Source organism: Alnus glutinosa, chromosome 5 (genome assembly GCF_958979055.1).
Source record: "Alnus glutinosa chromosome 5, dhAlnGlut1.1, whole genome shotgun sequence".
Lineage (NCBI taxonomy): Eukaryota > Viridiplantae > Streptophyta > Magnoliopsida > Fagales > Betulaceae > Alnus > Alnus glutinosa.
This window is the reverse complement of record NC_084890.1, coordinates 4,998,127-5,021,255: the sequence shown is the minus strand read 5'-3', so window position 1 is coordinate 5,021,255 and position 23,129 is coordinate 4,998,127. Positions and strand designations below refer to the sequence as shown.

Sequence of the window (23,129 nt, the reverse complement as noted above, 5' to 3'; positions counted from 1 at the left end):
TTCCTAAAAGGCTACCTCACATTTAATGCTATCTCTCTCTCCTCTCTTCACTCTCACTCTCTTCTCTCTCTCGTCGACTACTCACTCCAAAACTACCCAAAACTCTCTTCTCTCTCGTCGATCTTTGATATTCCGTCTCACTATCTTCTCTTTCTCGTCGACCACTCACCCCCATCGGCTCAGCAGCACGCCACCACCCAAGGAGATCGGGCGACTCAGAAAGGTAGAGATCGACATCGACCGACTCTCAAAGATGGAGGAGATCCGGCCGACCCACGCTCGCCGACCGCCGATCTCCGTCTACCACAAGTACTCTCTCTCTATCTCTCTCTCTTGAGCTGATCTCTCTCTCTCTTATCCCTTGATGTTTCGATGATGCAGGGATCGGAGGACCAGCCTGATTTTAAATCTGATTTGGGTTTTTGTTGTTTTGGTGTGATGATTTCCAGCGAGTGGGCGACTGGGTTTTTGTTGTTTAGGTTTGATGGGCGGCGAATTGGTTTTTTTTTTGTTTGTTTGATTTCCGGCGACTGGGTTTTTGTTGTTTTGGTTTTTTGAATCTATTAATCTAATGTGTTTAGGTTTTTCCCATTTTGGGTTTTTGTATTTTTGGTTTGATAGGTTCAAATCCGGCGACTGGGCGATTGCCGGTCTCAGCCTGGATGTACGCCAGAAATATCGTATATATACGGTATTAGGAGGAAAAAAAAAAAAAAAGAACATATATTATGTTCTTTTTTTAAAAAAAAATAAATAAAGAATTTTAGCAATGTGACTAAAAGTGCCCATTTTTTTTAAAAAAATGAAATTGCATTTAGTCACTTGGGGTGGCATGTGGCTAAACGCCATGTGGCTAAATAACCACATATATAAAATGCCACGTCTCTAAATGTATATTTAGCAACAACCGGATTCACCACGCGGAACCCACGTAGCTAACTGCACGTGGTTAGCAGTTAGTCACGTGGATGACCATCATGCATGTGGCTAACTGTAGGTGGCACTACAAAAAATTTCGTCATTAGCGGCCATCAAATTTGGCCGCTAATGATGTTATTTTGGCCGCTAAAGAGTGGCCGCTAATAATTGACGCTAAAGACTATTAGCGGCCACTTTTTTGACTTGCCGCTAATAATTATTTTATAGCGGCGAACTTGGTGGCCGCTAAAAATAATTTTATCCACCGTAATTTTTTTGTTAACTGAGTTTAAAGTCGCCGCTAATACAAGACTATTAGCGGCGTCACGTTTGTGGCCGCTAATAGTTAAACTACTCTGGTATTATTAACGGCCACATGTGTGGCCGCTAATAGTCTACTATTAACGGCCACATTTGTGGCCGCTAATAGTTAAACTACTCTAGTATTATTAGCGGCCACATTTGTGGCCGCTATTACTGTTAAAAAAAAAAAAAAAAAAAAAAAAATCCCATCCTCACTCATGAATTAAATCTTTACATGCATATTGCAATGTAGAAATTCTAAATGAGAGCAAATATTCCAAAAGAAATACATCCCATAAGCAAAATTGTATTGCATAAGTTAATTAATAAGTGAACTATGTTTGTTGTAAAGCTTAAATTATCATAGTGCCAGAAATATTAAAGAAGCAGTACTTGATGGTGGGGTTAAATATGGTTGAACTCACTCAAGAACACAGATTTGGCAGAAGTACTATGTACTGTATATCTATCACAGAATTCGATATTCTAGCATGCTAATCAGGTCCAGTAAACTGATCAACAGGAATAACATAATGCTTGGGATGCAATTTCTTCATGCCTTTGCTACTTCAATGTTAAAATTGTCTTTGCTACTTCTATGTTAAAATTAAAGACAATTTTCAAAGCAAATGACTTTCAAAACCCAAAAACAAGGCAGGTCAAAATACATCAAATATAGATATACCTACTAAACAAACAGTAAAGAAAAAGAAATAAAAGAAATACAAATGTGATTAACTAAGAAGCTATATGTCATACCTATCCCCCTATCAAACCCACAATTTTTGAGCTCTCTGTATTCTTGCCACAGAGCACAAGTCTCACAGCAGAAGTGCACTAAGCAGTCTACACAAGGTGACTCGTCCAAGTCATATTGCGCCCTCAATTTTGAACGGTAAAAACACGAGTACAAGCATGCCAAACCAGTAAAACCCAAAATAACTCCATAGATTGTGCCGCTTGGAGCACAATCTGTAAAAACACAGGAAAAAATAATATGACCAAAAATGTAAACCCAAACCATTATTTTCTATATATTCTTAAACTTGATAATAAGAAAGTAAGTTGTTTTCAATAGGCTTATATGAAGAACCTCTGCTAACCATATTAGCAATCTGTCCAAATGTGATGCAAGGGCAAAAGCTGGAGCGCAAGTATACATGCATGCTAAAAAACAAGTTTTTTTGTAGTGTGTCCATCAAACTTGCTAATCTCTAAAACATCTGCATAAATCTACGATTTAGAAAGTAAATCATAATTCACAATATATATCGATCCAATTATCATAATTCCTTTAATGATAAAATATTTGTCTTAATGCAATAAACGTGCGTTGGAAACATTAGGCTGATAACATAATTATTAAGGCAAAGGCACATTTTATAAAGAGAATAAGACATTTGCATGTCAAGAATCAAATTTTCTTAAAATTAAATGCCAACTTAACCCATAACATTGAAAAAAATAACTAAGCATGCTTAGGTACGAGAATATACACTAACAGTATGTATGAAAACAAAGGATTAAAAATTTGATTAAGCAGCTTAATCATAAAGTTGATGGAGTTGTGTTGACAAATGCTCCACGGAATGCCAAATATACATCACCCCAAATTCAAAAAGAAATTTTGCATATCTTTGCAACTAAAGTACGAGATGTGATTCGTAAAGAAATTGGGGATGCTAAATTTTGCATTCTTGTTGATGAAGCTCGGGATGAGTCAAAAAGGGAGCAAATGGCAATCATTTTGAGATTTGTTGATAAAGATGGTTTTATTCGAGAGAGATTCTTTCATATTGTCCATGTCAAAGATACTACTGCATTAACTTTAAAAAAGAAGATATGTGATGTCCTTTCTTGTAACGACCTCAAAATTCAGAATATTCGAGGTCAGGGATATGATGGAGGTAGTAATATGCGTGGAGAATGGAATGGGCTACAAGCTTTATTTCTTAGAGAATGTCCATATGCATATTATGTGCATTGCTTTGCTCATAAGCTACAATTAGCTTTGGTTGCAGCATCTAGAGAAGCAAAATCTGTTCATCAATTCTTTGAGAATTTGAATTTTATTATCAACATTGTTGTTGGTTCTTCAAAACGCAATGATGAATTGCAATCTGCTCAAGTTGCTGAGATTGAAAGTATGATTGCTTCTAATGAAATTGAGACTGGAAGGGGGGCCAACCAAATTGGTACTTTGCAACGACCTGGAGATACTCGATGGTCTTCTCATTTTAATTCTGTTTGTAGCTTGATAAGAATGTTCCATGCTACTTGTTCAGTTCTCGAGACTATCTCAAAGGATGGAACCAATTAACTATTCTCAGCGCGGTGATGCTGAAGCGGCTTATATGGTATTAACATCATTTGAATTTATTTTGATATTACATTTGATGAAAGAGATTATGGGATTTACTAATTGTCTTTGTCAAGCTTTGCAACAAAATTCTCAAGACATTTTAAATGCCATGAAATTGGTTTCAACTACAAAATCACTTCTTCAGAATTTGAGAAATGAAAAGTGGGAACATTTCCTTGATACTGTTAAATCATTTTGTGAAAAAAATGAAATTGATGTTCCTGATATGAATGCTCGTTACACTAGAGCTCGAGGTAGATCATGTCGCCAAAATGAAGAATCTTTCATGACAATGGAGCATCATTTTAGAATTGATGTATTTATTGCTGCAATAGACTTCCAATTGCAAGAACTGGATAATAGATTTAGTGAGCATGTAGTGGAACTTCTTTGTCTTAGTGCCGCTTTAAGCCCTCAAGATGCATACAAATCATTTAAGATCGATGATATATGCAGCTTAGTTGAGAAGTTCTATCCTCAAGATTTTACCGAGCAAGAGAAAATCATTTTGAGATTTCAATTGGATCATTATAAGCTTGATGTGCCAAAACATTCAGATTTTCAGAATATGTCCACTTTATCTGAGTTGTGTAGAGGATTAGCAATTTCAGGAAAATCAAAGATTTATAATTTGATTGACAGGTTGATTCGTCTAGTGTTGACTCTCCCTGTTTCTACCGCTACTACTGAACGAGCATTTTCTGCCATGAAACTTGTAAAAACTAGATTACGTAGCAGAATGGAAGATGAGTTTCTAGCAGATAATTTGGTGGTTTATATCGAGAAAGAAATTGCTAAGGATTTCACTACAGAAATGATAATGGATGAGTTTTATTCCATGAAAAACCGTCGACGTTGAGCACAATTCGAAGGAGATGTGAAGTTTTTTTTTTTTTGTTTTTTTTTGTACATGTCTATAGCAAACTAGAACGCTTTTGTATTCGGATGAAAAATTATTTTTAAATATAATTTTATAGACATGTAACTTTTGTATACAGTTATAACTTATGGTTTACTATGAAGTTAAGTTTAACTGTTTATTAAGACTTATTTTTTTTATTATTATTTTACAAGCGGGCGCACATTGGACTATATTTATTTATTTATTTACGTTCGGCCCCCCCTTAAACTAATTCCTGGCTCCGCCCCTGATTAAGCTCATTATCAGAAGGTAGAAACTCTGCAAGCTTTGAGGAACAAAACCTTCAAGAAAGCCATCTCTCTCCCCTTCTCTCTCTATCTCTTTCTAGGGTATGGGTATTTGAAATTGGCAAAAAAAGAATCTATAAATTATCCTTAGTCTTTAGATAGGGCAATTCCTCGCTCCATGATTTTAGAATTTTCTTTCAAAACTTTGCATGAATGCATTGATCGTTCAACCATTAAGTCGAGTGTTCGATGAGAACATTAATGACCAATCGATGATTGTTGAATATATCCTAAAATTTTAAAAAATCTTTTCAACACTTTTGTGGAACTCTGGCTTCCATGCCGTAGTAAAAACCACTGCATGGTGCTGTAAAATTTTGTGTGGTCTACATTTTGCCAAGTTGGCATTTTCTTTACCCAGCTATAAATGCGTTCACTTTCATTTTAGCTTTTCCTTTACTGTTTCTCTCTCTAGTTTCCTCCATTGCAAACAAAGCTTTCCAAGCTAGCCAGCTGAGGTCCCACTCTCCTCCATGTATAAACACATATACAAAACCCATGCACAAACCATTTTACCCACTTTTAATTTGCTTTTCTGTCCTTAAATCCACCCAATCTATCTCTCTCTCTTCGCTTTCCCTTCTTCAAAGAGTGGGACCTCAGCAAGCTAAGCTTGGAAAGCTTGGTTTGTAATGGAGTAAACTAGATAAGAAACAGTAAATTAAGGAAAAGCAAAAATGAAAGTGAATGCATTTATAGCTGGGCAAAGAAAATGTCAACCTGGCAAAATGTAGACTACACAAAATTTCACAACACCGTTGACAAAAATATGATTGAAAATTAATTTTCATATGACTCTTTTTATATTGTGTGTGTGACTCACATGTATAGATTCCAAACGATATCAAAGGAGTTGAGTGGAAGTGGGTTGTGCTTCATTCACTTTTTCTCCATTGGTTAAGGTTTGTTCGTACTTTCGTGTCGGACCAATGGGCATCTTTTCTTTTGACTACGATAATGCACTCCACAATTATTCATCACAACTTTTTTCTCGTGGACTTCGATCTGTACGTTCTCCACAATTTTGTGCAGCTTATATTCTCTCGTACTTGTTTGATGACGTAGTATTGTCAATATTATTGGCGCAATATTAAACATGGTCCTGATCGATCACGTGAAAGGCCTACTTCAGTGAGGTAAAAGTCGAGAATTAGGTCCTTGTCCGAGGAACACGTTGATGACAGAAGCCCCCTCGTAAAGCAAAACCAAAATTAAGGAAAGAAGCCTTCAGTTTTACACTGCCATGTAAAATCAAGCATAATTAATGCTTGATGTTAATTTCCAATTAAAAAGGATCTCAAAATTTCAACTACGTATAGTAATATGTATTGATCGAATTATTTCAAAATCGTTACAATTTGAATTATTTCAAAAAACCCTGTTTGACAATCAATTTCTTCACATTAACAAACAATTTTATTTACGTTCCGCTCACAAAAAGCCATGACTAATTAAGGATATTGTTGATCCTACAAAAAATCACAAAAAGCCATGATTGCAATTGAGAAGATATAGGCTTCTTGTGAACCCAGAGTTTATTGAGTAATTAATTTTACATGATAGTTGCTAGCAGTACATGTGAACATAGTAATCAAAGTATCGATTTTTCCAAAGGTGCTTAATTAATTATATCTCTACATAGTGACACTTTCATAAAGCATGGATTTCATGTGCTCCTCGAGGCTTGGAAGGCAATGGTTGTTGTCATAACTGTACAACAATGGAACCAATCTTGCAAGATTAAGAGACGCCCCAGTGAATGTTGTTGGAAATCGATTTGGAGAGAGGCACTCTTTGTTTAAATGCTTCCATGCGTCTGAAATCATATTCACAACCTTCTCTCGTGACTCTTTGATAGAGCAGCCTTCGTTTTCCTGCATGTAGTAGTCTATGTACGATCCGTCGTGGCCATCTTGACTCTCATCCTGCCATTACAATTGGCATGCGATCAATAAGTTACGCGTGAAAGAAATATATTTATAAACTAGGTTGACTTAATCCATAACAGTTTTGTGTGACCGTTTAGTTAATTGACCGTACGTATGCATGTGAACTTCATGTTTAATTAATTCCTACTTACCATGGCACTTCCCAAGTCATCCCAAAGCCGAAGAATCGTGCCCGGAGAAGATATAATGCCGGGCATGTTATCAACAAGTTTTGCAGTTTCTTTGTTTAAACGGTGACCCAAAAGAAAAAAAATGTGAACTAGTACCACATGAACCCCTGAACTAACAACTGCGTTCGTCAAATACTCTTCTGACTTCGGTGAGCGCCCAGTGGCAAACCATTGTGCCTCCACTAGAAAGGCATTGAACAAAATCGCCCACTGCAACGATCAAAGTAGATGCGATGTTGGTAATTTGAATGAAATATAGACAAGAAATATTTGGTTAATTAATTAGCGGGGATATATATAAAAATATATACCGTCTTTCTTAGAGAGTCTATGGGGTTCCACCCATGCTTTTGATAAATCTTGTAGCTAATTTCGTTGGTGATGTCGTGAAGAGCCTTGAAGCATATCTTCATGTACTCGGGTAGTTGCTCAAGAGCAGCAAAATCCCATCTGTGTGCAGCATATAATTAATCGGTAACGGTTGATAGGGGAAGAGATAGAAGAGGAAAATTAATTCCTGTGATAGAGATGCATACTTGTTGACAGCTTCTGTGAAGAGAGTGAGTTCCTCAAGCGTTCCATAAACATCGAAAATGTCGTCTATTATGTAGATGAGAGAAATGGGTTTTGTGAGGTCAACCCTTTCGTCTGATAAGTCTGGATCTGTAAGACAGGCCATGGAAACAGTGTACCATTTGAGTGGTTGGTCCCTGGCAAACTTTAGCTCCTTCGACAAACCAAGATCCGTCCACCATCTATGATATTGACGAGGATTGACGTTAGAGGTGAATAATTATCTTGGCAATTACAAGATCAAGTATATATAACAAGTGATCATTAAACTTACTTGGAAACTTGAACAATTTCCTTTTGGTGCATGGATTGGACCATATTGAAATCCATTTTTGCTAGTTGTTGTAAATCTTTTAACCACCCATTTGTCTCTTCAAAATTACCAAGAAAGTTTTTAACCATGAACCTTGACAAGCTTTTGTGATAAGGATGCCTCAATGTCCTCCCAACAGCGCTGACTTGGTTATCATCATCAAGATGTCTCACCCGTGCATTCAGGAGCAGCTCACTAAAGTTTGCAGCTTCATCAAGTATGTCTTCACCTTCTATACTTAGCTGTGAAGCTTCATACAAAGCCATCAATCCGTTAATGTCTTCAGCCAGTTCTTTGTTAAACTTCCCCTCCTTGTCTTTGAAGTTGTTAAAAACATCTGTTCCAAACCATAAATGATGGGGGTTAACATATATCATCAATTCTATTATAGAATAACGTATAATTAACACGTACAGGTAAAGAAAAGAAATACCCACCGGCAGGCACATAGTAACCTTGTTGTCTCAACAGTCGAAAGCGAAGAGCAACCTCATGAAGCTGATGACCGCAGTCACCGTGAGCCACGTATATAACATAATGCCCGCGTAAAATTGCTTCAATCTCTTCCTGAAAGTAGTAATCAATGCCCAGGCGTTGGGCAGCATTTATCATGTTTAAACTTTGGAGTGGATCTTTTCCTACATTCCTAATTACATGTCCGCATTCTTCAATTTTCTGTGCATGTCGGACGCTAGAACCGTCCTGTACGTAGACCAAGAGAGTGATCGAGCTTTACAAATTGGAAACTTCAAGTTTAATTTTAATTAGCGAAGTAATTAAGAAGCCCGAAACTTACCGTATCACGTTTAATCCCACACATGTGACGTTCTAAGGGAGTAGGCCACAAAATTGTGTTATCTTGGGAAATATTATTGCTCCAATCTTTGTGAGCACTAGGCAAAGAGGTTAGGCTGAAGGGGTTTGAACTGGGAGTTTGTGGAATTCTTTTTGGAGCAATTGGAGGAATGGAGGAAGCAAAGAAAGCTTTAGTAGACAATGCCATGGAGAATTAACGACTAATTAATCACACAAAGTGAACGAGATGGGGAGGAATTAGGGATCGAGAGATTTTTCGTTTGTAATTTTGATGGTACGAGGTGTTCTTAAATAGGATGCGAAAATGCTTCTTAATTACAACATGTTTTTGGAATCGTTTTTATCCTGTGATACACGTGTTTCTCGTTTGTAAATGTCACGTGTATATATATATATATATATATAGTACCGGCCGGAATTGAAACACTGCTTTAGCTCTTTTGTTTCGACTTTTGTGATCATCGATGGTGACTAATTAATTTTTAAACCATAAAAATTAAAGTAAGAAGAGGACTAGAGAGAACCATCCTACCCCTTTCCCATTGGCAATCTTTTCAACTTGCGTGCCCCACGCCGCGCGTCTATGTTTAAATTCAAGCTAAAAAGCTCCGGAAAATGAAGGTGGCAACCACGGAGTAATGCTGAAGTTATTTTTAAGAGTAGGTATCGGTTCGGTAGACAGTTAAATCGGTTAATTTGGTCGGTTAACCGACTTTTGTTAGAATGTAGTCGGTGAATTTTTTTGGGTTAAGCGGTTAATAGGCTGTCAGTTAAGTCGACTAAATCGGTTAGAATGGGTAATGAAATGACGTCGTTTTATTTATTTTTATTTTTTTTAAAAAAAAAAAAAAAAACCAATCAAATGTTCAGTTAATCGGTCAAAATAAAAGGCGGTTCGGTTCAGTTCGCTTACCGAATCGGCTTTCGGAACAAAATTTAATACCAATTACCGAACTAAAATTAGTCAGTAGGCGGTTGATGGCTGTTCGGTTTGGTTCGGTAAGCGGTCGGTAGACGGATAATTTGCTCACCCCTAGTTATTCTTTTGTCATTCTTGTATCTCTCCAAAAATTAGGTGGTTTTTAAAATCACCATTGAGCTTGTGATTGATCACTATTAAATTTTGATCAAATGATGATTTTAAAAGCCACATCATTTTTAGAGGGACACAAAAGTGACACATGAAGGACTTCTAGGATTACTCAGCCACCACCTCCTTCGACTTAACACACACAAAAAAAAAAAAAAGAGGGAAAAACTTTCTTATCAATACTTCTAATTGATCTTTCATTACTTTTGTAATTATACTCATAAACTTTAAACGTGTTTTTTTAGTGTATTTATCTTTCAATTTTTTTCAATTTCACCCATCTATTAGAATTTTTTGTTAAATTTTTTTTTTTTTTTTAAAAAAAAAAAAATATGAGCATTTTGAGAAATTTAACTGGATTAAAGAGAAAATTCTAATGGAGGGGTGTAATTAAAAAGAATTTGAAAGATATATACACTAAATTCACACTTTTTAAAGTTTAAGAGTGTGATTTCAAAAGTGATGAAAGACCAGGTGTGATAATTGAAGTTTTCTTTAAAAAAAAAAAAGTTGTTTATATTTTTATTAGGAGTATAATTGCAATTTTACATGATTTCTATTGAAAAATAAATGAAAAAAATGGACCGAAAGATCTAAATTGCCAACTGATGTGACGTAGTTTGTTAACAAGTTTGTTTGCGTAATGTATTATATTGTGTATCTAAGAGCACCAACAACAAATATTCAATTATTTTTCCTAAAATTATTTGGGGGTGGCTGCGCGCCACCCCTACAAGTGGCCGATGGTGGCCTAGCCACTCCCACTGGCAGCCACCCCTTTGTATTTTTTTATTTTTTTTAAAACTAATATTTTTATTTTATTTATTTATATTTTTATTAGATTTTATATTTTTTTTTTTTATTGTAATGGACACGTGCGGCTTCCTATTGGGTGTAACATGGCTGACTAACAGAATCTATTAACTTTTGGATGTAAAATGTGTTTAGGGAATAATTTGTAATTATTGTTTACTACAATGACTTTCTATAAACTTTTTCAACTACATGGAGTGAAAAATAATTATGGCCAACCCCAAAGATTTAACGGTGTAATTATTTATTTTTTCAATTAAAATATAATAAAATTTAAAACAATTTAAAAAAAGAAAAAAATATAAAATATAAAATAATAAAATAAATGGGGGCCGTCGGCCACCCCATAATTTTTATTTTTTTTTTAGTTTTTTTAAATTGTTTTAAATTTTATCATAATAACACGTGGCAAGAGTATTATAAAAATATTTTGACAAATGACGTAGTTTTGGAACTTTTTTGTAGTTTAGGAGGTCAAAATTCAAAGATTAGTAGTTTGAAAAGTACTTCCAAAACCGCCCGTAGTTTGGGGGCATAAATGTAACTTTTCTTTATACTGTAAATGCATGTGACACACGTTCTGACGTAGTAAACGAAAACGTTTTCGTTAATTTTAACCGGAAATTGACAGGAACTAAGTTCGCTATCAATTAAGTTCCTGTCAATTTCCGATATTTTTCCAAGAAGAAGATAAGTTCGCTATCAATTAAGGAAGAAAAAAGACGTCTAAGCTACTACCGGCAACGACTCAGCAAGAAGCTACGGTCGACGTTGAAAGTCACATGCATGCACACCGTCCACTTACAGTGCATGGCATGCATGTATCTCCAATATCTCCAAATAATAGGTGGATGTTAAGTTTATAAATTACCTTTCACATTTTCTTTTAAGAAAAATAATAAAAGATATATTACAATCTGACCTTATAAGATAATTAATTGTTTTTCGTTTTTGTTATCATTAAATAAAATTAAATACAACCTATGTCTTATTATAAAAGTATATATTAGTCTGCCTGAATTTCGATCATATTAATAAAATTCTATAATAATTCTTGCAATTTGTTTGAATCAAATGCTTCTAATTAAGGAAATTCAAACAAACATGAATTGTTTGATGAAAAAATTTGTAGGAGCCATTGAAATTAAGAAACTTCAAAAATGATCATTTCAATGTGAAAGGAGGAATTAATGCGTGGATGTTAGTGCGTCATGAAACACAGATGGCCACAGCTCGTGAGAACTGTCTCCTTTGTTAATTAAGAAAAGGCTAATTTGTATTAATAGGATAGATTTTAGAAGTGGAAGTTGCTTGGCAATTACAGAAGGAGTAATATTATCGACAGATATGATTTGACGTCGTTTTTCTCAGAGAATTGCCAAGGGTCTTGTGAATGAGACATAGAAACATGGAATCCAAAATCATAAGGCGCATGTGGCCGGCAGACGTACAGTCCATGTAATATTTGAGGCCGCCATGCACGCTTGGGTTACATCAAATTTGGCAAATTTGCCGACGATATGAGTGTTAAACGAGTAATGTTAATTATACGTGCATAACCCATTACCCCTCATCATAACCTCAAAGCTTAATTATGTGACGTGATCAATCCCCGTGTTACACATGACATGACACTGTTGGCATAGAAGCAATTTGTATCATAATAGGTGATTCTTGCACAACAATCATACACAACAATTACATATATAGCTCTACTCATATGGGGTGGCCGGAACCCACCTATGTTGTGTATGGTTGTTGTGCAAGAAACATTTTTCTTTGCATCATATTACGTTTGTTAGTTACATGGAGATTTTTGTAATACTTATTGGGTCGGAATTAGGGGCCATCATATATAGTACCTCATCACCTCAAAGTTTACGTGACGTGATTGATCTCCGTGTTACACTTGACATGACTGTGTTGGCATATATAGAAGCAATTTCCATCATAGTACGTTTGTTAGGTACTTACGTGGAGATATTTTTTAATACTTATTGGGTCAGAATTAGGGGGTCATCATATATAGTACCTCATCACCTCAAATTAAAGTTTACGTGACGTGATTGTTCTCCGTGTTACACATGGCATGACCATATTGGCATAGAAGCTAGCAATTTCCATCATAGTATGTTTGTTAGGTAGTTATGCGGATAGATTTTTTAATACTTATTGGATCAAAATCAGGGGGCCATCATAGTACCTCATCGATCACTTCAAAGTTTACATGACATGACCGACCCCGTGTTACACATGACAATGACCTATTGGCATAGAAGTAATTTCCATCATAGTACATTTGTTAGTTACGTGGAGAGATTTTTTAATACTTATTGGGTCGGAATAAGGAGATCATTGTAAAGACCAAGAAATTAAATAGGTAGTTTAGCAATTAATGAATTGTATTTATTAAATAGATAAGACTAATAATTATATTCTAAGCGATAATATTTATATTATGTAAATATAGTAAGTCTAAGATAAAATAATGGAGTTAAAATAAATAATAACAATAAGTCTTAGTTGAATAAATAATTAATTATAAGTTTAAGTTTTAATGGAATTAAAATTGATGGGCTAAATAACAATTTATAAATGTTTGAATCTTAAAAGGTTTTGTTAATCTCTTTATTGTGGTCGTGTGAGTTGAGATGCTAGTTGATGAGTGTGTTCTTAGTTTTGGATTTTAATGTTTTATGGGTATTTTTCCCAGTTAGGCTTTTGGTGTGTTGGCCTGATGATTTTAGTTTATATATGATTATTGAAATTGTGATGATTTGATGTGAAGGAAATCTTGTCACATTTAGTGTTGTATTTTAGGGCTTAGCTTGGTGATTTATAGTTTGAGTTTTGAGGAAGGTATGGGCTAATTTTGATGAGTGTTTTTTTAATGGAATTCAAATCTGATTTGGATTGTTAGTTTAATGATAAATGGTTAACGATTATTTGTTAGGGATTAAGATTAATGTTCGTGGTTGATTGGTTGGCATTTTGGTATTGATTTGGTGGACCTTGATGGCTATGGCCATGTGATGTGTGGGTTGATTTGAAGTGGACTATGATGTGAAACTAATGTGCTAGATCCTTTTGGGGTGAATGGCAAATGAAGTAGAAATAGAGAATAAGTTAATGGTACTATGCAAAAGAGAGTTCAAATGATTTATTGGAATCTAGTAGGGAACCTACTATGAGTTATGTTAGTGTTTTAAACATGCTTTGAAACTTAAATTGATTAAGAGACTATTTATGAGGATTTTGGGTATAGGTCGGATAAAGTGGAATCGATTAAAGTTCGATTCTTTATTATAATCTATTTAGATATTTTGAGGTGGATGAATTGCTAATTAATGATTAAGTCTTCATCTTGGTACTAAGTTAGAAATGAGAAATAAGATAAGTGATAGCTAGTGTGTTTAGGTCTTATAATCTAAATTACTTAGAAGGTTAAATATTAGTAAAGTATTAATGTAGTAGTTAAGGTTAGAAGAACATAGAGTTGTGATGTCTAGTATAATCTTATGTCAATAAGTATATATATAGGGACCGAATATACTTAGTTAGCTTAAATGGATAAACTAACTATAAGACTTATTAATAGTTAATATTGATAACAAGACAACTTAGTACCTAATTCACCTATCCATGTACACTAAGTATTTTAGTGTATCATCAGATTGTGTTTAAACGTTGAATGAGTGTATATATATATATATATATATATATATATATATATATATATATATATATATTGTTAAGTTAGTAAATAATCAACAAGCCATTAAAAGGAATATCAACGATAATATGATGTAACAATAAAGAGTAGGCAAATAAATAATAAACGGATCTTAATGATAATAAGCGAAATAAAATGTGAACCTAAACCTAAATGATAACCTAATAATTGTTTAAGATATTTAACTAGACTTAGACACGGGTAACGCAACAGGTGAGCACGCAGATAGTTTAAGTGTCATAGAATGAGTTTCATAGCATAATCTAACGTTATAAGTATTTGCAGGATAGTGTCTGGATTGGAAACTTCAATGGGTTCTCCAATGTAAAGTCCAAGTGACTAGAATCCAAGTGGATATTCAAGTCAATAGTTCAATGCAACCAAAGTGAGTATTCTACTCACTGAGAAATTATTATTTTCATATATTAATGAATTGCAAATATATGTGTGTGTGTGTGTGTGTGTGTGTGTGTGTGTGTGTGTGTTGTTTTATAAATTCAAACCAACTGTATGTTGAATATAACTGTTTTGGATGATTTGAATACTTTCGAGTATGTTGAACTTATCAATGATATTTTGGAGAATTGTATATTGTATGTGGAGTGTGGAATGAATTGTATTGTGTGTTGTAGTTGAGAATTTTGTAGACTATAGTTGCATTGTAAATGATTGGAATTTTTAGTGTGAGTTATATAATTGGGATATGATGCATTGCGTGCTTAATGGCACAAACCTTGGGATACGGTCCTTGTTCTCTGGAGTTACGGACTTGACGCTAATATGGGATACAATCCCTGTTCTCTTTGAAAATTACAAACTCTATGTTAACTGGGGATATTGTCTTTGTTCTTTGGGATACAGTCCCTATTCTTCGAGATACCGTCCCTGTTCTGTTGAGATACGTGTCTTTGTTCAATCGGCATATGCATACATATATTATGGTGTGTTTCTGTGTGCTGTTTTTATGATATGCATATTTCTATTTGCATGATTTAAGAAGCATTGAGTTTGGATGTGCCTAGATATTCACATTGTTCAAAGATTGGAATGTTATGTCTTAGTGTAATAGGCAGTTGTTATTTGTTCTTTAGCAAAGACGTGCTTGCATTTTGGAGTCTCACTCTAGTGCTTGTATGATCACACTAACGCTCAAAGGTAATGAGTCTCAATGTATTTAAGCGTAGTGTTACTGATAACTAGGGATGTAAATGACTTTATATAGCTAAGCTAAATGTCTTTATATAGTTAAGCTAAACGTCCTGTTTTATTATTTCCAAAATGTATTAAGCCTCAATGTATTGGAAGACAGGTGTTTCATTAACTTAAGGATGCTAGTACTTTGTATAGATATGCCTTGAGCAGCAATGTACAGTGTATTAATACTTCTTACTTCTTAGACATGGGATCTTGTGTTTTGGTGCAGCAGACTAAATGCCATTATTTAAGCCTAAGAATTATGTGTATGCAAAGGACCTCGCATGTATATAAACCTAAGCAAACAAACCACAAAATAATATTGTAGATGGGTCGATATGTGGAAGCTTCCAAGGTGGGATGACTAGAATTTTTACATATGTTCACAGCTACATAGTACACTTTAAATGTTTTCTATTAGTCAGTGTTTGCTATATCAACTATGGGGGTTTTTCAAATAAAAGTTTATAAAATTGGTAGCTGTTATAGTGCTCGCAAGACTAAAAATGAAAAGTTGGTTCTTTACGAAAACTCAGTTAATTTAATATCACTGAGGTCTCGATATTATGTACTGAGACGGTGAACTCATCCTTTCATTTATACGGATGTAGCAAACTCCCACAACCGTATAGATGATGTTCCTTTGGCTACAAGTACCCCGGTCGTAGTTGATGGTGTTGTAGAAGTGTACTTGATATATTATGACTGAAGCTCACCGCAATGGTCATAATTACTGGACCATGGGTGTCCTCTGTTTATAGGTTTTGTTTATGGTTTGTAACGCTTGTGTCACTTGTTATTGTATAAGTCATTTCTATTATGTATTTATATTGAGGAAATACTTAAACAGATAGATGCTTAATGGTTCTTGTTGTAATTAATTTGTGATAGATGTATAAGATGTGATTTCCGCTATTATGTTTATGTTTTCTGCTACATAGTTAGATAGATGTTGTACTTTGATTTACCAGGTACATGTTATAGGGCATGTATCATATGTTGGCCTTGCGATATATCGTTGTGCAACTGTGAAAATCCATTTGTATTTTAAGATACTAATGTTTATGAAATGTTTTGTATTAAAAAAAAAAAAAAGAAAAATAAAAAAAAGAAAAAAAGGAAAAAGGGTCGTCGCAGCCATCACAGTACCTCATCGATCACTTCAAAACATACCTGACATGATCGATCCCTGTGTTACACATGACATGACCCTAATGGCATAGAAGCAATTTTCATCATAGTACGTTTGTTAGTTAAGTGAAGGGACTTTTTTATTACTTATTGGGTCGATCGGAGTGGGGGCCATGACCTACTAGTTTTGATTATATATATATATATATATATTAGGCTTTACCCTTATTTATGCTTTGGCTCCTCTTAATCAAAATTTTCGATTCTGTCGTATCTAAGTACTTAGAGCATCTCTAAAAGATGAGTTAAACTCTCCATGTTAATTAAATTTAGCTAATATGGGAAGTTTTTTTTCTCCCATTATCCCATAGATTAGGTAAAGATTTGGCAAAATACAATTTTTGCTACAATGAATAAGAAACTGTAGCGCACTGATGATTATTTTATTCTTTCCCAAATTACTTTTTGTTCTTTTAATGTTTCTCGTTTCTTTCCCTACGTTCCTGTCATTTCTCAAACATCATCTCTCCATCCCTCTCCTCTTTGCTGACTCTGAATTCTCTCTTCCTCTCTCTAGCTGGCACGAATCTCTCTCCATCTTCTATTCGCTCACAAACGGATCTTTTTCTTGCTGGTGATAATTTTGGGAATAAATATGTTTTTGGAGATGGGTTTTTGATTTTAGAGGATTCTGATGTATGGGTTTCTTCATGGATTTTGATGTATGGGCTTCTTCATGGCAGATTTCAATCGGTTACTACCGAGTGAATGCTTGAGATTCGTGGATTTTGGCTTGGGATAGGATTGCAGGAGCTTGGACAGAAACATTAAAGGGGAAAATTAGCAGCGGCATCATGGTTTTTGAGGAGGTTGAATGCTCTATGTAAGTTCTATTTCGTTGGCTTTGTGGGTTGCAACCTTCGGAAACAATTGTTGGAGATGCACCTTCTGAAATATTCAGAAACATCCTTCGCCGCCGGCCTTCTGTTGTGTCCATTGTGCTTCACAATTTTTTTAACTAAAAAAAAGAATAAAAAACAATATTTAAAGAAACGAATAGAGAATTTGTCCGAGTTTGTAGATAAAAGTGAGTAATTAAAATAGATAAAGCTGCTTTTTTGAATAGCCAAAATAGAGAACGTTTACTAGAGATGCTCTTATGTCATTGCAAGTCGGATTGGTGCAACAACGCCCATAAAATTTAATTGAGAGAATAAAAATAATAATTATATTCCATATGGAGTGAGTAGAAATTTTTTGGATCTTGTGATAAGCATTTTGAACACTTCAAATTCTAATTAGAATTTAAAGAAACAATAATAAAATCTTTTATTTCAACTACCAATTTGATCATAATCTCTTGACTATTTTGAAAATGGTTATTTTGGGTTGCCAACCATCCCTTAAAAATTTCACTCAGAAAAATTTCAATATGTCCATATCTAAAAATGTCTAATCAATAATAGCATCTGTTGAACAGTTGATCAAATCCAACGCGGACCACAAACGTTGTGGTCCTTGTGATAATCATTTATTTGGAAGCAAATGAATGATTTGCTTCATGGTAACATTCTTAGATCGGAGGGAGTAATTGTGGCCAGATCAAATGAAAAGTGAGGTCGAGAATTCTAGCCAAGTATTCAGAAAAAAAGATCGTCAAAAATATTGATCTTATCTTATTCATAGCTGGAGTTTGCAGCTTTTAATGAGCATATAGTTCTTGTTTAGTGTTTTTCTGCTGTTGTTGCCGCAGAAAAACATATCTAATATTACATAATCTTAACTCATATGTTAATTTATGTGTAGAAGGCTAGGTCATATCACTTAATTAGCTAGTACTGTCAAACTTTTACCTGCTGGTAGTAATTAGAGGCTTGGGAAAAAGATAAAAGGCTTTTTACTGAACATCAAGTTTAAGGAGTATTACCTAATTTTATTTGATGGCAGCTCATGGTCCACGAGCTAATTTACCTTGGTTTCTACAACAATAGAGCTGTACGTTTACATAGTAATTAAGCAAAAGCCTTATTTTTTTTTTTTTTTGTTTAATCCGGCCCTAAAGTGACACGCTTTCATAAAGCACAGATTTCAAATGCTCCTCGAAGCTTGGAAGGCAATGGTTGTCGTCGTAATTATACAACAATGGAACCATTCTTGCAATATTAAGAGAAGCCTTAGTGAATGCTGCTGAAAATGGATTGGGAGAGAGGCACTCTTTGTTTAGGCGCTTCCATGCGTCTGAAATCATATTCACAACCTTCTCTCGTGCCTCTTTGATGGAACAACCTTGGTGTTCCTTCACGTAGTAGTCTATGTATGATCCATCGCGCCCATCTTGACACTCATCCTGCACTTACACGTGTAAGAAATATGATCAATATTTACGTCTATTCTGAATTTTTCTTTTCAAATTTGTGACAGAATATTCTATTCGGCTGCAACAAGTATTTTATTTTTAAAATTGAGAATAAAAGATTGTAAGACCAAGGTTTTTTCTTTTTAGGAATTTATAAGAGAATTTTTGTTTTATTGAAAAAATTATAAAATATTGACAATATTTTAATAGTTTGAAACAACATTATCCCGATTAAAAATTTGAACGGACATTATCAAGTAAATAATACGCGGTTTGACTTTTCTTTAAAAAAAAAAAAAAAAAAAAAAAAAATTGGTTGAGGGTCCCAACACAACAAGGCGCGCGGCAGGCACCACGAAAAAAAATGTTTGCCACATGACTAGTTTGAGGGGGCCCAACTACGGTTCGGTCACTTCAATTAATGATCGACCATATATATATAACCATATATATATGGCTTGTACGTTATCTTTTCTTTCTTTATAGGTTACGTACTGTTTTGGTATAATGCATGAACTGTCCAAATTAGAAGAATGTATTGTTGATAGCCATTCGTTAATTGATATTTTACTTGCCAAACAAAAGAACAAAAACCTATAAAGGAGACGATGACAACCTTTTTGTTTCTTTTCGGGTTTTTTTTTTCTTTTTTTTTTTTTCTATTAAAAAAAAAAAAAGCATCAGTACCTTAATACATGTCCAACCACTTAAGATTATCTAATTGAGGCCATTGAACAATCTTCACTTTTGTTATGGCCACCTAGTTGAACTTGAAAAGGTCAGGGTGATTCTATATGATCTTAAATGATCATTTTGTTGTTTTCGCAAATTAAAAGTAAATTATTTCAACAAATACTATTTTAGGTTTTTTTTTTTTTTTCAAAGCGACGTCTCTAAGGAATAATCATCTGAAAACAGTTTTTACAAACCAGATTTTTGTTCTATTTTGATGAATTTTTTTTTATTTTTTTTATAGGTTATTTTGATGAATTTTAAAACGGAAAACTATCTTAATTGGGCGTTTAAAAACAGGTGAGCTTACCATGGCACTTCCCAAGTCATCCCAAAGACGAAGAATTGTGGCCGGAGAAGATATAATGCCCGGTATGTTATCAACAAGATCTTCAGTTTCCTTGGTTATATGCTGACCCAAAAGAAAGAAAGTGTGAACGAGAACCACATGAACCCCTGAACTAACAACTGCATTTTCCAAATACTCTTCTGACTTCGGTGAGTGCCCAGAAGCAAACCATTTTGCCTCTACTAGAAAGGCATTGCACAAACTCGCCCACTGCAACAGTCATGCATGGAGGTGTCATGTTTGTGATTTTCATGAAGATGCTTTATTTATAGACAATAAATTAATATTTTTCTTTTCAGATGGTATTATTATGAACATATATATATACCGTCTTTCTTAGATAGTCGATAGGGTTCCACCCATGCTTTCGATATATCTTGTAGCTAATTTCATTAGTGATGTCGTAAAGAGCCTTGAAGCACATCTTCATGTACTCTGGTAATTGCTCAAGAGCAGCAAAATCCCATCTGGACACATGCACAACAATTTATTAATTAATCAATAAGGGTTGATCGATTGATCGATAGGGAAAGAGATCGAGAAAATTAATCCCTGTACGTAGTAGATCGATGCATACTTTTTGATAGCTTCTGTGAAGAGAGTGAGTTCCTCAAGCGTTCCATAAACATCGAAAATGTCGTCTATTATGTAGACAAGAGAAATGGGTTTTGTGAGCTCAAGCCTTTCGTCTGACAACTCTGGATCTGTAAGACACACCATTGAACAAATGTACCATTTGAGGGGTTGGTTCCTCGCAAACTTAAGCTCCTTAGCCAAACCAAGATCTCTCCACCATCTGAGATGACAAAGATTGACGTTAGAGGTGATCAATATTAATCTTGGCACAATGAGAACGTACGTAAATTAATTAAGTACTTAGTGATCATTGAACTTACTTGGAAATTTGAACAATTTCCTTTTGGTGCATGGATTGGACCATATTGAAATCTATTTTTGCTAGTAGTTGTAAATCATTCGGCCATCCATTTGTCTCTTGAGAATTACCAAAAAAGTTTTTGGCCATGAACCTTGCCAAGCTTTTGTGGTAAGGATGCCTCAAAGTATTCTCAACAACTCTGAGTTGGTTGTCATGATCAAAATGTCTCACCCGTGCATTCAGGAGCTGCTCACTAAAGTTTCTAGCTTCATCGAGTATGTCTTCACCTTCTATGTTTAGCTGTGAAGCTTCATACAAAGCCATCAATCCGTTAATGTCTTCAGCCAGTTCTTTGTTAAACTTCCCCTCCTTGTCCTTGAAGTTGTTAAAAACATCTGTTCCAAACCATAAATGATGGGGGTTAACATATATCATAAATTCTATTATAGAATAACGTATAATTAACACGTACAGGTAAAGAAAAGAATACCCACCGGCAGGCACATGGTAACCTTGTTGTCTCAACAGTCGAAAGCGAAGAGCAACCTCATGAAGCTCATGACCGCAGTCACCGTGAGACACGTTTTTTACATAATGGCCATGTAAAATTGCTTCAGTCTCTTCCTGAAAGTATTTGTCAACGTCCAGACGTTGGACAGCATCAATCATGTATAGACTTTCAAATGGATGATGATGATCCTCTCCTATTTTCTTTAGTACATGCCTGCATACTTCCAATTTTTGTGCATGTTGGATACTAACAACGCCCTGTAGACCGAGCGTGCATGGCAGCTTTAATTAGAAAATGGAATCTTTAAGTTTTAGTGAAGTAAGAACAAGGTGATATATATATATATATATATATACAGAAAAGGTACGTGGCAGAAAACTTACCATATCATGTTGAATTCCATAGTTGTGTGGTTCCAGGGGAGGAGAAGCCAATGAGTGATCACGGGCAATGCTCCCGATCCAATCGTGTTGAGCACCAGTCATAGAGGTCAGGCTGTAGGGATTTGGATTGTCAGTTTTTGAGTTTGGGGGATTGGAGGGAGCAAAGAAGGATTGAGTAGTCGATGCCATGGAGAATGAGGACATGATCGCAGAGCTTAGAGCTAGTGATTGGGAGAGAGGGAATTAGGAGGGGGAGATTTTCCTTTAATTTCGGAAAGTTTGATGGTACGTAAGAGCTGGTCTTGGTCCCAATTTATAGTATTTTAATGTGTTCGATCAACAGTATTATACAGTACTGCATACACTGTTGCGACTAACTACGTACGTTCATAGTTTTAGACGACCACGTGTAGCACGTTGGAAGATGCAATAAGCAGCGTTGAAATTAAGATCCTCCGTTTCATACAGTGCTCAATGTTTGTTTGCCTTTATGTAAAGAATCTTGACCTCAGGTTTTGAAACTGTACATATTAATTACATGGGTTCTTGAACCGAAAATCTTAGATCCTTGACGGTAAGCCTTGTTCATGTTTTTGCAGTATTTTCACTTCCTAAATGTCGTTTCGAATGTTGTTATAATTTCAACCTTGGCCATGAAAGGTTAGGATTGGAAGAATTCATAGGGGCCCCACATCCCTCCTTTACCCATGTTTGGATTGGATGAAGATTCGAATCCCACTTTATTATCAAAGGAGCCGTTTTGTAACTAAACCAAACAATTTTAATTCCAATTTCACTTCTCTCAAAAAAATTAAATAAAAAATATTTTAACTTTTTTACACTTTTTACATCACATCAATAATTTTTTGTTATTATTCAAATAAAAAAACTCACTACAAAACAAAACTTTTTCACTTTTCTATAAAATATTCTCAAATTCTATATCGTATCAATCATTTGTTATTACTATTCAAATAAATATATATTCCATTTTCCTCAACTTACCAAACAGCTTCAAAGTTTGTACAGGAGGAATGGTGAGATTGTTAGAAAAACTTTAAAAAGTAGCTCATTAAAATAAAGAAAAGTGATTTTTAGCTATTACATTATGAACTCTACATTCGTCCATTAGGATTATTTATTTATTTATTTTTTTAAATTCAAAGATCCCTTCCAATATATATAAAAGCAAACTTCCTCTCTCTCAAAAAAAAAAAGGACTAAAAAGGGTCTAATGTTTAGGGGTACAACGATTTCTTAATAAATTAAGTCAGAAGCACAAGGGGTAGAATTTCCTCTACTCAGGCAAAGTCAGACTCAAACCATAACAGATCACAGCTGTTACAA

General features: G+C 34.7%; 4 protein-coding genes across 6 annotated transcripts; 2 read left to right on the top strand and 2 right to left on the bottom strand.

Annotated features, from left to right (window-relative positions):
* Positions 1-253: 253 nt before the first annotated feature.
* On the top strand, positions 254-3,541 carry LOC133868851 (uncharacterized). The gene is made up of 3 exons (XM_062305867.1): positions 254-309; positions 622-691; positions 2,765-3,541. Exons 1-3 carry the CDS (start codon positions 254-256, stop codon positions 3,539-3,541), a joined length of 903 nt encoding a protein of 300 aa, XP_062161851.1.
* A 151-nt stretch (positions 3,542-3,692) lies between these two features.
* Positions 3,693-4,442, top strand: LOC133868850 (uncharacterized). Its single transcript, XM_062305865.1, has one exon. The coding sequence runs from the start codon at positions 3,693-3,695 to the stop codon at positions 4,440-4,442; it is 750 nt and encodes a 249-aa protein (XP_062161849.1).
* Positions 4,443-6,309: 1,867 nt separating this feature from the next.
* Positions 6,310-8,879, bottom strand: LOC133869323 ((3S,6E)-nerolidol synthase 1-like). 2 transcript variants are annotated; one of them, XM_062306295.1, is made up of 7 exons: positions 8,594-8,879; positions 8,235-8,499; positions 7,759-8,134; positions 7,448-7,666; positions 7,223-7,361; positions 6,873-7,121; positions 6,310-6,717 (listed from the first exon to the last, which is right to left on the bottom strand). In XM_062306295.1, exons 1-7 carry the CDS (start codon positions 8,798-8,800, stop codon positions 6,427-6,429), a joined length of 1,746 nt encoding a protein of 581 aa, XP_062162279.1. In that variant the 5' UTR covers positions 8,801-8,879; the 3' UTR covers positions 6,310-6,426. The 2 variants fall into 2 exon arrangements, with proteins under 2 accessions (XP_062162279.1, XP_062162280.1); XM_062306296.1 differs by having other exon boundaries at positions 7,891-8,134.
* A 9,561-nt stretch (positions 8,880-18,440) lies between these two features.
* LOC133869320 ((3S,6E)-nerolidol synthase 1) lies at positions 18,441-22,080 on the bottom strand. 2 transcript variants are annotated; one of them, XM_062306291.1, is made up of 7 exons: positions 21,783-22,080; positions 21,383-21,680; positions 20,908-21,283; positions 20,589-20,807; positions 20,340-20,478; positions 19,973-20,221; positions 18,441-18,921 (listed from the first exon to the last, which is right to left on the bottom strand). In XM_062306291.1, the coding sequence occupies exons 1-7, from the start codon at positions 21,984-21,986 to the stop codon at positions 18,631-18,633; spliced, it is 1,776 nt and encodes a 591-aa protein (XP_062162275.1). In that variant the 5' UTR covers positions 21,987-22,080; the 3' UTR covers positions 18,441-18,630. The 2 variants fall into 2 exon arrangements, with proteins under 2 accessions (XP_062162275.1, XP_062162276.1); XM_062306292.1 differs by having other exon boundaries at positions 21,383-21,656.
* Positions 22,081-23,129: the final 1,049 nt, after the last annotated feature.

Excerpts from the sequence above, each read along its gene's own strand:
- LOC133869323 (XM_062306295.1), bottom strand. The coding sequence starts at position 8,800 with ATGGCATTGTCTACTAAAGCTTTCTTTGCTTCCTCCATTCCTCCAATT. Across the intron at positions 8,135-8,234 it reads AGGTTACTATGTGCCTGCCG|ATGTTTTTAACAACTTCAAA; the intron begins GTGGGTATTTCT and ends GGTTTGGAACAG. Across the intron at positions 6,718-6,872 it reads ATGACTTGGGAAGTGCCATG|GATGAGAGTCAAGATGGCCA; the intron begins GTAAGTAGGAAT and ends TTGTAATGGCAG.
- LOC133869320 (XM_062306291.1), bottom strand. The coding sequence starts at position 21,986 with ATGTCCTCATTCTCCATGGCATCGACTACTCAATCCTTCTTTGCTCCC. Across the intron at positions 20,808-20,907 it reads GAAATTGTTCAAATTTCCAA|ATGGTGGAGAGATCTTGGTT; the intron begins GTAAGTTCAATG and ends TTGTCATCTCAG. Across the intron at positions 18,922-19,972 it reads ATGACTTGGGAAGTGCCATG|GATGAGTGTCAAGATGGGCG; the intron begins GTAAGCTCACCT and ends GTGTAAGTGCAG.
- LOC133868850 (XM_062305865.1), top strand. The coding sequence starts at position 3,693 with ATGAAATTGGTTTCAACTACAAAATCACTTCTTCAGAATTTGAGAAAT.
- LOC133868851 (XM_062305867.1), top strand. The coding sequence starts at position 254 with ATGGAGGAGATCCGGCCGACCCACGCTCGCCGACCGCCGATCTCCGTC. Across the intron at positions 310-621 it reads CCGATCTCCGTCTACCACAA|GTTCAAATCCGGCGACTGGG; the intron begins GTACTCTCTCTC and ends TTGGTTTGATAG. Across the intron at positions 692-2,764 it reads AGAAATATCGTATATATACG|CTTAATCATAAAGTTGATGG; the intron begins GTATTAGGAGGA and ends TTGATTAAGCAG.